General features: G+C 44.0%; 1 protein-coding gene and 1 long non-coding RNA gene across 4 annotated transcripts in view; one reads left to right on the top strand and one right to left on the bottom strand.

Annotated features, from left to right (window-relative positions):
* LOC126535782 (uncharacterized) overlaps nt 1–2,093 on the top strand; it is a 42,461-nt gene extending 40,368 nt beyond the window's left edge. For 2 of the 3 annotated variants that reach the window (XM_055073422.2, XM_050182583.3), the window contains one exon: nt 1,816–2,030. In XM_055073422.2, the coding sequence (XP_054929397.2) occupies nt 1,816–1,950 (135 nt within the window). In that variant the 3' untranslated portion in view covers nt 1,951–2,030. Of the gene's footprint in view, nt 1–1,815 lie in introns of all 3 variants that reach the window. The other variant, XM_055073424.2, reaches the window with a different exon arrangement.
* Nucleotides 1,972–12,782, bottom strand: LOC126535784 (uncharacterized). Its single transcript, XR_007600573.3, has 4 exons — nt 12,488–12,782; nt 11,898–11,963; nt 10,661–10,804; nt 1,972–2,059 (listed from the first exon to the last, which is right to left on the bottom strand). It is a non-coding gene; the product is annotated as an uncharacterized lncRNA (long non-coding RNA).
* Nucleotides 12,783–13,894: the final 1,112 nt, after the last annotated feature.

The raw sequence follows: 13,894 nt of genomic DNA on the forward strand, positions 1-13,894 counted from the left end.
ACCACTCGAAACAACACTAACACAGAGCGTTAGTCAACTGCGCCTGTAACACCTTGAAATAACTTGCCGACACACTTCGTTTTAGCCAGTTTTGCTAAACCTACAGCTACTACTATGCAATACCTAAATTATATGTACATGCATCAAAAGATATTAGCTTTATTCTTGGTCGATCACACCTGAACTTACCTTGCCGAGTTATCCATCCTTGTCCGACGCCGTTGTGTTAGTGCATTCCAGCAGGTCATTGCAACCGTTCAAAGCTCAACGCGCAAGATGTCTTCCATGCGCTTAAGTATTGGCAAGCCATAAATCTTTGTAGCAAAGCTAATAGATCCATGGTGTTGTTGCACAGCTACACTTTGGCAGAGTGAACCTTGACTTTTAGCAGGCACTGCCGACAAGTCGTTGCTTGGTTGAACGACATAACACTTGTACCTTAATTCTCCCTCATTTTGGTTTTCTGAATTCGGCCTTCCCGCTCACGTATCTTAACCCTCTAATTCTTCCTTTGTTTCTTTTTTTGGGGGGCGGGGACAGCGGTTATCTTATATTCTGCTTTGTAACGTATTCTTCGCAATAGAAGTTTATCTTGCTTTCTCACGTTGTCTGCTGTTGTCTTGTTGGTATTAAGCAGAATAGAAAAAAAGAAGTGTGCGCATTGACGAATGACAGAATGCACTTAAGCATATACGTCCTCGTTCTCTGTTCTGTTTTGTCGTCAATACGCAGCTAACGTGAAACATAATACGCTGACCGCGTTTTGAAAATCCTGACATCAACAGCAAATGTTTCATTGGCTGTTGTATCATTTCAAGTCAACCTTTACAATCTCTTTTCTATTTCCCCGTAGTCGCACGATGTATGACAGGAGGCGGCGCCCTTTCACGCTGTTTCACGCTGTCGTGTGAACTTACCCTTAGCTTCAATTCTGGCATGCGATAATTTGCGCTGGTTGAATCCACGGAACAACGCAAGGATTGGGTGCACACGGTCTCCCTCATCGTGCTCGTCCATCATCGACCTATATAACACAAAACCTGCGCACTTGGAGCATTGCCGTTGTAGTGGTGGACGAACAGCCAACACAAACTCTGGGGCCGACAAGATTGCAGGAGTACTTACTGTGTTCTTCCTTTCATCACATCATAGTTGGCAATGGAAATGTAGGTGCCTTTGCGTGTCGTCACTCCTTCAAAAGCGTAGGTATTGTACTAAGTAGTGGCGGCTCCTGGAATATGTAGCTTCTAAGCGATCCGGCAAGCCAATCACTGAAACCGAGTTTTCTGAGCGTGATGTCGCCGAAGTTGGGCCAGCGAAAAGCATTGGACTGCCTGCATTATGTCGGGCTTATACTTATATATGGTTTCAAGCACGCGATAACAGCACCGAGCCTGCAGCCCCAAGAAATTTCCGGTCACGTGCCTTAGCAATCTTTTGCACTGGAACAAAAAGCGTGTTCTTCATTTTCAATGTACGCAAAGACTCTTTTTACGTTTTCCGGCAAAAAAAAAAAAGAAGGCAGATAATGCCTGAGGGCTAATACTAATATTTTTCGTATCAATACCGGCAAACGTGACTATTGAATTTCTCGTTATGTACAGGGGAAAGGTGTCGAAAATCTGCGGGCTTCTTTTTCTACGCACGCTTGCTACTCGCCATGGCCTTTTTTGCCCGCGGAAATTAGTGGGGTACGCCAGTGGGCAAAACCGACTGCCGATCAGGGCCTATGTTCGTAAACAGCGAAAGGGTATATACCCTTCCAGCAACTTTGTTCTCGCACTCTACTTATTTGTCTTTTTTGTTTCTTTGTAGGTCTGCGACGAAGGCGTGTGCAGGCAACAGTGCTTGTCCCGACGAACTGGAAATGCGCGAACAGAGTCCTTCTGTGAGCGCAACTCGTGCCACTGCAGGTACAGCAGCGTAGTGTTCACACCAAACAAACGCTAGATGGCAGCCACCACGTTGACCATCTGCAGTCCTCATTCGAGCACTAGTCGCTGATAAAGCGCCCACCTTCGTAAACACGAGCATTGTGTGACTTCTTTTTTTCCTTTTCCTGGAAAAAATAAAGATGATAATGATAAGAAAAAGACGTCGAGCCACCACCAGCTTGCGGAACTAGTTTGGAGCAATGCACATTTTTACATGATTCCTTCGTATACAGCGATAGTTATTTGAAACACAAGAATTCATTCCCAAAGGCGCCTTATAGGGATACTCCCATTCCTTTTGCTTGCCATCCAATGACACGTATTTGCCTTAGGCACTGTAATCGCTTGAACTTCTTTCTCTTACTGTGGAGGAAGGTTCGCCGTGTACGAGTGGGGCAAAACACATTAGGGGATGGGACGATACCGATTTGTTGGTTAAGGTGTTTACTACAGGCAATGATAGCCTGGTAGTCTGTGCCGGTGATTGTTCCGCCCGTGTGTCGCTTTCCCGGAACAGGGATCTGCTGTCACATGTCTGTGGGTTCAGTGTCACGTATATATACGAGTAGAAGACAGATTTGTCCCACGTTGGTGCATCCTCTCGGGCGGCAAGACAAGAATTAAAGTACTGACACATATTTTAGAAGTTGTAGAAACTACCACATGCTTCTGACTCCTGAAAGGGTGACAGCAAGTCTGAAGGTTAGCGAACGATCACAGAACATTTTAATTTTATGGTAACGTTGGTCTCAAAACGACGGACCTGGCGTCACCGACATTACTGTAACGTCATGACAGAAAGCGAAATTTGCTGACCTCGTGTGGCAGTAAGGCAACGTATGACGTTGCTCTTCATAAAAAAAATAACCAAAAGTGTTTCGTTTGTTTAGTCTGGCCTCTCTCAAGCGTGGCAGCCGCTGTGATCGCATGTCGAGCGATGAAGTGTATCGTTCATGACGTAATTAAGCGCCGACATCCCGCGTACTGAAACTGCTTCGTAGAAGCAAGTATTATAAATTATTTAGGTCCGTATGACGATTACTTGTGTTTCATCTATATGGCCTAGCTATACGAAAGTTTAAACCTTCATTTAACGCAAAAAAATGCAAATCTAAAGTGAGGTGGTAGCGCTCATTTAAAGCTAGCGGACCAAAACTGAACAGAATTATCACTGGCCTTTGTGAGCGGAAACGATCGAAGTTAGGGCTCTGTGTGTATAAACCTTCACTTATTCGCACCATTGACTTTTTCTGTAAGCTTTAAAATATCTTCGTTTCCTCCATCAGAAATGACAACACGTCATCGAAACGCCCTGAATATGCCTGTGAATACATATACATATATATATATATATATATATATATAGAGAGAGAGAGAGAGAGAGAGAGCCATCAAGGACAACACAGGAGAAATTACATGCACTTATTAAATGAATTAAAGAAATGATAAATGAATGAAAACGAAAGTGGATGCAAAAACAACTGGCCGCAGGTGGGGCACGAACCCACGCCTTCGCATTAGGCGTGCGATGCTCTTGCCAACTGAGCGACCGCCGGCGCCGTTTTCCCATTTACTTTTTGGGGTATATATGCTTATCTAGTAGAACAAAACTTGGGAGGGTAAGCCATTGCCACACCTCACGGCCTTGACGGCGGTTGTGGAACATCCTTTTTAGTCACAGGCGCCACGTGTACGCGATTTTTTTGGGGGTGAAGCCAACTGGTGCTCTCCTTGGTATCATTGTTTGTTGGCTTCTTAATGTATGACTATATTCACCTTCACCCATATATATATATATATATATATATATATATATATATATATATATATATATATATATATATTGTTACGATAAGGCGATGTAGAGAACGACGACGGTCCTGAAGACAACGCGAAATGGACACAGCTTGGCTGCGCTCTCTACCGTCTCCGCGAACATTCGCTCTTTGTAAATATATTGTAAATGGTTTTATACACGTAACATTTGGTGGAGGTGCGGGGTGCCCCTGTGTTCTTCACAACGGAGCTCCGAAGCGGACGCCACATCCAGCTTGTGACAACGCCTTCTGGGGACGACACGTCATCTACGCCTGCACAGGCACCATCGGCTATCCAGACGCAGTACGTTGCCCTTCCACATCCGCATGACGCCGGTACATTCTCCGGTCTCGATGCTATGGACGTACAGGAACGACTCAGCATGTACTAACGTGTCAGCAAGGGCAACAGGCAAAACCCGACCATAATGCTAGCCAATGTTTGTTTTCAACAAAAGTAAACAAATTAATTGAAAAATACATCCCTGTTCGTATTATCACGTCTAATCCTCGAACACCATGGTATAACTCCCATATCAAACGGCTTTCTAATCGAAAGAAACGTCTGTATCGCTTGGCCAAATTATCATCCTCAAGCTCACGCTGGATGGCCTATAAAACTGCATCTGATACTTACATTGCAGCATTGAAGGAAGCTAAAGATAACTTCATGTCGAATACCTTACCCGAACTTCTGAATTCTAATGTTCGAAAGTTTTGGCGTATGATTAACCCCTGTCTTGATAACTCCATTGCCTTGGTAGACACAGCTGGCAACCCCGTCCCACCTAACCAATGTGCTACTATTCTTAATGACACCTTCTCAAGAAATTTCTCCGTAGCTACAAATACTAATCTTCCAGACACTTTTCGTTACAGTTACCCATTCATGCCTCCCATTATTGTTGACACGGCTGGAATTACGAAACTCATCAATAACTTAGAGCACCATTCCTCCCCTGGTTATGATTCTATTGATTGCAAATTTCTTAAAAATACTTGTGTCTACAGCTCAATCATACTAACAAAAATATTTCAGCAATCACTTGACACATCAACTCTTCCAACCCAATGGAAAATTGGGAAGGTGATTCCAATATTCAAATCGGGCAACAAAAGTTCACCATGTAATTATCGACCCATTTCCATTACTAGCACATGCTGCAAACTCTTAGAACATATTATATACTCGAACCTTGGCGCCTTTCTCGAATCTAACTCCTTTTTCTCACCAGCTCAACATGGCTTCCGGAAATCATTTTCGTATGAAACGCAGCTCATATCATTTACTCATAAACTGCACCGCATTCTTGATCGTTCTTCGTTAGCTGACTGTATTTACTTAGATTTTTCTAAAGCATTCGACAAGGTCTCCCACATACTTCTTTTTCATAAACTTAGTCAACTTAATATCGATAATAGTCTTTATTTATGGATCAAAGATTTCCTTTCAAATCGTTCCCAATTTGTCGTAGCCAACGAACTTTCTTCTAACCAATGTCCTGTCCAATCTGGAGTCCCACAAGGATCCGTATTAGGCCCCCTTCTTTTTCTCATTTTCATTAACGACCTTCCTTCTTTAGTTTCTTCTAATATTCATCTTTTCGCTGACGACTGCGTTATTTTCCGTGAAATAGTTACTGATAACGATATTAACATTCTCCAATCAGATTTAAATTCTATATCTTGCTGGTGCAATACCTGGCTAATGGAATTAAATATTAACAAATGTAAAGTGATGCGTATCTCTAGCGCATCCAGTAGTCCTGTTCCATATTACCTAAACAACTTCCCTTTAACCGCGGTTTCCTCCTATAAGTATTTAGGCGTTCATATCACTTCTAATCTGAGTTGGTCCCTGCATATTGAGAAGATAATTAACAACGCTAACCGCATGTTAGGTTACTTACGCCGTAACTTTTCTGCTGCCCCTTCGTCTTTAAAGCTCTTATTATATAAAACACTCATTCGATCTAAATTAGAATACGCCACTCCAGTCTGGGATCCAAGCATTAACAATTTGGTTGCCTCAGTAGAAATGGTGCAGAATCGCTCTACTCGCTTCATCTGTTCCTGTTATAACCGCACTGCTAGTATAACTTCTATGAAATCTGATATATCTCTTCCATCCCTAGCATCCCGCCGAAAAAATTTTCGCTTGAACTTTTTCCATCGGCTTTACTATCACCCTACCCTCCGTGACGAATTCATTCTTCAGCCACATTATATATCTAACCGTGTTGACCATCGCTTTAAGGTTGGTATCGAGCCATGTCATACTAAAACCTTTCTTTACTCCTTCTTACCTCGAACTTCACAAGATTGGAATCACCTTTCTTCCGACATTGTTTCCATTAATGATAATACCAGATTTAAACATGCCTTAGCTAACATTGTATAATTAGGATTTACCATACCTTAGCATGCTTTGTGATATTATGTTTATTATGTTCATTATCATTTTGTTATTATTATGTTACTATGCACTGTGTTTATTCTCTACCCACTCCCCTCTGTAATGCTTCGGCCCTGAGGGTAAAATAAATAAAATGTCATTTTCCATCTGGACGGAACTCCGCGCGTTTGGTTCCAAAGATGAAGAACTTACTAGCTGGAAGCTGCTCAAGCAGAAGCTATCCGACCTTTTTGGCAATCCCTTTGAACGACGACATCATCATCATCATCAGCCTGTTTACCCCCACTGCAGGGCAAAGGCCTCTCCCATACTTCTCCAACAACCCCGGTCATGTACTAATTGTGGCCATGTCGTCCCTGCAAACTTCTTAATCTCATCCGCCCACTTAACTGATCGACAGCTAGCCTCCAAAAAGCAGCTCACTACCCGCGCCCAAAGTGCTAATGAGTCATAGGTCTCCGATATTCAAGAAATCCTCGTCGTTTGTCCCAAAATCGACACGTCCATGGCAGTGTCCGACAAAGTAGGACATATCCTCAAAGGCATTGCGGATGACGCATCTTATTTCCTGATTTTTAACAACGTTTCTGCTGTCGACGCCATCATAAAGGAACGCCGCCGCTTCGAGCTAGCGAAGGACCGCCGTGTCGCCCATCAATGTTCCCGCCTACCGAATATTGCCGCGACATCCTCTTGCATCGACCAAGACATTGTCCATGTCTCGGTCGATGGAGAAGCCATTGCCCATGCTGACTATACGCAAGGCAGCTTGCTCGTACTCGTCTGTTGGCATCACAAGAAAATCAAAAACGTGTTTATAATCAGCGGCACCATGACGTACACTTTTCACCAGGTTCCCTTGTGCTCCTTTGATCCCCTTCCCGTCGATTGAGGCTCTCGGAAAAACTCCTTCCTTGCTACAAGGGCCCTTACCGCGTCTTACGTCAAGTGACCGATGTCACCTATGGGATCGTCCCCGTCAGCTCTACCATGTCACCTGGCCTCACCTAACCTGATGTCGTTCATATCGCAAGGCTAAAACCTCACCCCGCTCTTCCTTACGGTCCCGTTTGACACACAGGGATGGTGCTTTGTTCACTTGGGGTCGTGTTACGATCAGGCGAAGAGAACGACGACGGTCCTGAAGACAACGAAAAACCCGCCGTGGTTGCTCAGTGGCTATGGTGTTAGGCTGCTGACCACGAGGTCGCGGGATCGAATCCCGGCCTCGGCGGCCGCATTTCGATGGGGGCTAAATGCGAAAACACCCGTGTACTTAGATTTAGGTGCACGTTAAAGAACCCCAGGTGGTCAAAATTTCCGGAGTCCCCCACTACGGCGTGCCTCATAATCAGAAAGTGGTTTTGGCACGTAAAACCCCATAATTTAATTAAGACGACGAAAAGTGGACACCAACGTTCGCTCTTTTTAAATATATTGTAAATACTTTTATACGGGTAACATTATATATATACGAAGAGGTAATTTGCGGTTTCTAAAGTGATCTTTACGTGCCGCCTGGGATCGATGAGCCGCCGCTTTCCAGTCGGCATGGACGCCACGCCAACAACGGAAGTTGCACTACTGTAAACCTGTATATACTTTCACCCTTTCACTTCTGAAGTACTTGTTCGTTTTTCGTATGCTTTACCACAAATCCTGACACGGAGGGCTTCTGCAAATGGTAGCGGAGCAAGCCGACGCGCAGCGCAGGTGGGAGGGGGTCAGGTAGACGTCGTTTTAGCGACCGCGGAGCAATTAAGATTGGCATGTTCGTTTATTTAATGTGCTGATGGCATGCTTATTTATGGTAAAATATTCATTGGGGGCTATACAGAAGTTTATATTCATGATTGGGCGAAACATACTGAGAGGGGGCCCAGGTGGCACGCGCTGTAAAGATCGCCTCCCTTGCAGATTATCAGATTTCCATTGCAATAACAAAGGCTACAAAATGAGTCAGTGAAAGTTCTCATCTGCAGATCTGGTTTTCAATCGCCCATTATGAGCCATTATATTCTAGTGCTGCCATTATATTCTGAAGCATGTCGCTGAAGTGAGACAAAAAGTGTCACTAAAGCTGTCGCTATAACTGTGATGTGGATTTTAGGAGCGTACTTTCTCTCCCTTCTTTCTATTCCCCTACTCCGTACCCCCAGCGCAGGGTAGCCAACCGGACTCTTGACTGGTTAACATCTCTGCCTTCCTTTTATCTCTCTCTCTCTCTCTCTCTCTCTCTCTCTTTAAGAACGTAGGTGTTTTTAAACACACCAATATAAATGGAACGAAAATATTAGGCGTAACGTTAAGATACAGGAAAAGAGCGGTGTGCATCAGAGAGCAAACGGGGATAGCCTATATTCTAATTGACATTAAGAGAAAGAAACGGAGCAGGACAGGCCATGTAATGCGCAAGTTAGATATCCGGTCGACGATTACAGTTACAGAATGGTTGCCAAGAGAAGGGAAGCGCAGTCGAGGATGGAAGAAAACTAGGTGGGGTGATGAAATTAGGAAATTTGCAGGCGCAAGTTGGAATCGGTTGGCGCATGACAGGGGTGATTGGCGATCGTGTACATAAATAGGGCGATGATGATGACGATGAATATAAGCTAACGTAAAGTAAATAATTTACCTAGACTGTCACGTTGGTCCAGTGTTCGTGCAGCTGAAGGAAAACAGTGAATTTACCAACAGGTTATAGAGGCCTGTAGATTTACTAATGCATTTAGTATAAGGTGGGCGAATATTCGAAGCTAGAATACGAATACTTCGTGCGTAATAATTTATTCACATTGGAAAATGAACTATTTAGTATTTTCTAATATAGAAACTAACCTAATATTTCGCAAGAACCGGCTTTTCAGATCAGGTTACTGTTTACCACCTGCTGAACAAAGTATCGCAAAGTATAACTATCAGCAGTAAAACAGCGGCAAAGCTTTGTAGCAGTGCAGAAACAAAAGAAAATCGGTAATGCAATATTTGTTTTCGGTTTCGCGGTGGAAGTATGCCACTTGTTAACCATCCTTGGGTTAGATCTTGTACGCATACATAAATACCCTAGAATGCGTGGACGTGGGAGCTGCCGTCGTCGCCGTAGCGCAAGTGGTAGTGCAACGCAAGCGTAATGCGGAGGCTGTGGGTTCGGCTGTCAGCGTCAGCAAGTTTTTCTTTTTTTTTTTGCCGCCATTTCCTTTTAGATTCTCATTTTGACACTTCAATTAAACACTACAGATGACTTCCCCTATACGCTTTCCATTTCTTCATTATGGGTTAATTTCATGTGGTTATGACTAACAAATACATGCGAGCGTTCTTACAAAAACGGTGCCCTTACAAAATCGGCCCCCTCGGTACCCCTTCTTTCATCCAATACATGAAAACCGGCTAATTTTGCTTCTGGCCTGCCAATTAGTCTTTCTTGCAGTCTAATCATGTAGCAGTTTCATCTTCTTTGCTTTACAAACACAGATTTTTTCCTCGTAACAGGCCCTTTATTGTGTCTGGCACAAAAACACCTTATTAGCTCTTTCTTTTCCTTTTCCATAACTTCTGATATTTTTTCAACAACCATTAATTTTGTGTCTTCGGAAAGTTGCTCATACATCAGCCTGTCATTCTTTGAAAGCTTGTTTGCTACCAGGCTCTAAAAGTGTCAAGGAACTACTTGTGAAGTTCTTTTCATGACGGTTGTAGTGATCTCGTGTTTAAAACGATTCTAACTGTGCGTCATAGTTGACTGTCTATTCAGTACAAGGGCGTTCCTAATTATACCTAAATAAATACTCATGCTATAAATATGTACGTCTGCATTTTTATATTCGATTGGATTGGATTAGATTGAAAAGTCGATAATAGATCGCCTACCTGTAATATTTACGTAACGGAATATAAAAGCTTCAATATTTCATTACGTTCAGATTGGAAGTTTACAAATACAGCACGATTCAAAAGAGCACAAGCACCGTAGTTTTCCTAGCATGGTGTACTTAGTCAGCTCATTATCCCTAAGTTTTTTGTGCTTCTGGACGTTCGTGGTAGCAGAACAATTACGATGACAATTACCCGAATTAGCCTACTTTTCCCTTCCACTTCTGACTGTGGGGGTAGGGGCATGCCTCCCCTCGAAACGGTAGACACGCCTATGCCAAGCATGGTGTCACGCCCGTGCATGCAAATATAAACACATCTCATTCGATGACCACGAGCACTCGCTATCACAATGCTGGAATGATGAAGAGCGCCAGCAGCGAGAAGCGAACGCTTCGTGCTGCCTAAGTTTCACCGCGAGAACACCTTTCATGACCAAATAAATTAAAGCAGTCCTGAAAGTACTGGGAACCTCAACTGTATTGAGGTTCAATTGCACTATTGCCAGACCAAGTAGCCCGAATCAAACCTTAGATCAAGACTTTAAAGACTACTGCAGACTTGCAGAGATGTGGAAATTTACCAGCTATTACCGAGTAGACCCTGTGTGCTATACATACCGGTGATGAGTGCCCTGAAGGATCAATGCGGCCGAGACTCCGCGTGCAGCTGGTGGAAAAGCCAGACCGCCTTTACCAGGGCTTCAAGTGGCTTTCTGCAGACTCGAGTGACCTTGGTTCGGACTCCAGGCGCCATATTCCCGGCTTAAAAATGTGGGGGAAAGGAGTGCAAATGAGTTACTTTGCCCCCCCCCCCCCCCCCCCCCAATCTGAGAGCTGTGGTTGGGCAAGTGCCCCCTGCTACCCCGGTAAATAGGCATATGTCCTGGCTGCCGCCTTGTTATCCCATCAAGAGGCCCTGTAACACTTTTCGAACACGTTAAGAAAACGCTCGCGATCTGTACAGAATGATGTCATGAACAGGGAGTCAAATATTATTCCGCTGCATGTATCAGGGTGCCCAGAATCTAGCATAAAAGATCATTCGCTGTTTCCTGTGGCTTTCGAGGCTCCCTCTGTAATGTACAGCCTAAGACGTCATATATATATATATATATATATATATATATATATATATATATATATATATATATATATATATATGTGTGTGTGTGTGTGTGTGTGTGTGTGTGTGCGTGTGCGTGTGCGTGTGTGTGTGTGTGTGTGTGTGTGTGTGTGTGTGTGTGTGTGTGTGTGTGTGTGTGTGTGTGTGTGTGTGTGTGTACAGGATCGCGCGACAGCCCACAAACCATAAATGCACTGAGGAAAGAAGCCAATGCAAGAAAGGAGCAGCAAGCATAGCATTGCTATCAAGCTGGGAGGAAACGTTGTGTTAACGAGAAACAGGGAAAGTAAGCATAGTGCTCTTTATAGCTCCCTTACTAGCAGATACTTAAAAAATAATAATTCTGTGGGAATATGATTATTTGAAAGCCATCACACTCACTTCAGTGTGTTCTCAGGTTTGAAGTAATCGTCGTTTGTTCTATAGCTCCCTGCACGTTCCCCAGTTTCCCTTCCAGTTTCACTGTTTTCCTCTTAATTTTAGCCTCATAGATCAGTATGCTCACATATGCGGCTTTAAGAACCTAGACATGCGAAATACATGAGGTAATGTAGTACACATGCAGCCTTGTACCGTTGGTGCTTCCTGTTGGTTTCCAGAAGTCATCGCCGGACTTTGATAAACGACGAAGCAAAGAAAAAAAAATTGAGAAAGAAAATAAAGCTGCGACTTTTGCACTGCCAAGCCTATCTCTCCACTTGTATATATTTATCGTTCAGAAACATTCCTTACCTTAGCATGCGCTTGAATATATGTGCATCAGGCACTCTTGCAACGGTCCTCGCAGACTTGCTACCGCTACAGAATTCCCGAAGCACATGTAAAAGTTATACGACATGTCATTTGTACACCGCCTAAAATATGTAGTGAACGAGATTGGAAAAGTGGAGAGAAAAAATTGATGTTACCGAATAAGAAGAGCGTCAATGAAAGGAGGCCCATTTCAAGAACACTTCGCTGCGCGGAACGAACGCAACGAAAACTCGAATCCACCGCCAACGAGCTGCTTACCCTTCTTAATGCGCATCGTCCTCGTGCAACGTCCGAGCTCTGAAAATTTATGCATCTATTACCTATGGCATAGACTAATCGGTTTACCGTATAATATTTTATTCGAAAATCTAGTAGTAAAATTACACCGTTCAGGCTCGAGTTGGAAAGTTTGCGCAGTAACCCGTTGCACCAAGAAAGCTTTAACAAAGGTAAGCACTGTTCGCCCCCTCCTTCTTCGGCATTAAAACAACCTCCAAGTATGAGTGAACAACAAGATCCAGTGCACTTTCCCGATTAGTTCAGGCTCAGAGTCATTGATTAAGACGTACCCAGAGTCAATGCCGCCATAGCTGATTACCTATAGCGGCCCGCTGAGGGTCTCGGCTATCCCAAGTTGCGGTGACCTGAGCGGACGTTTGCGCTGCAAGCGCTCCGCACATGTTTCCTTAGCCTAGTTCACATGCCTAAGTGAAAAAAAAAGAAGGAAAAAATGCAGAAGGGGCAGAAGAGAGCGCGGCCCATAAATCACTCGCAGTTCAGGCGAACGTCGCGCAATTATACAGCACTGACCCAAGAGGATCCGTGTACGACACTCGCGCACGTTATCTTCCTGAACAGGTGGCTCTATAGAAAGGAGAACGTGCGGCGGAAGTCTTCTCGGCGTCGGAAGAAAGGGCACCAATCACGGGGCCGCCTTTCATCTCACTTCCAGTCTCGCCAAAGTTTCGTCGCCGAGAGTGCGCGTGACTTTCACATTATACCGCATATGTATACCACACTGTGGCCCCGCGGGGCGGCTGCTTTAGACACACACGCACACATCCTTCTTAGACGAATATACACTTGGGGTAACGTCCTCGTAAAGACCACAGGCATCACGATGAAAGAAGGACGCGCAAGATGAAAACAAACGAACAAAAATAATATTAGGGTGCGCTGCAGAAATCGCGCCAGCAACATGCGCTTTTATTTCGTAAGCATTCTAGGGCTACTACACCTTCGGAAATCTGTCCGTCCGTCTGTCTGTAACGCATGATAGTATGCGCTCCATACGTATACATGGAGCGCATATATATATATATATATATGTGTGTGTGTGTGTGTGTGTGTGTATAGCGATACTAAATGGGTATTAAGAGTAATTAAAATTCATAAGATTAATTACGACGAAGTTACCTAAGCGTAAAACGACGATTAATTGAGGATAATTATTAATAGTATGCTAATTACAAATTAATTAATGTAAATAAATTAACTATGTGTACTTAAGCTTACCAAGCCTAATTTTTATTGACTAACATTAAATTGATTAAGAGAGAGAGATGCAAATGAGAGAGAGGCAGGGAGGTTAACCAGAGTTAAATCCTCCGTTTTGCTGCCCTGCACTATGGGAAAGGGGAAATAAAGACGGGAAGAAGAGCGGGGCCAAAAAGAAAGGCGTGAAACAAGATTAAGGCTAATCGGGATTACTTCGGTGTTGTCGCGAACGAAGACAGGCCGACACGTTCGTCGCAAATATTCACTTTATTACCGCACTCCGCAACGTGCTGTCCACGCGCGCACACCGCACACTGCACGCCACCCGCGTCTTCCTTCCCCTCTCGCCTATTTACTCTTGCCGCCTCACTCGCGCCACCTGGTCTTCTCTTTGGCAACTACGCTTTGCCAGCGAAAATTTGAGGCAAGGGCCACGGCTAGGTGGGCGGTGGGGAGATTCGTTTCTTTTACACACGTTC

The sequence above is a fragment of the Dermacentor andersoni genome, chromosome 4 (assembly GCF_023375885.2).
Source record: "Dermacentor andersoni chromosome 4, qqDerAnde1_hic_scaffold, whole genome shotgun sequence".
In the NCBI taxonomy this organism is placed as follows: Eukaryota; Metazoa; Arthropoda; class Arachnida; order Ixodida; family Ixodidae; genus Dermacentor; species Dermacentor andersoni.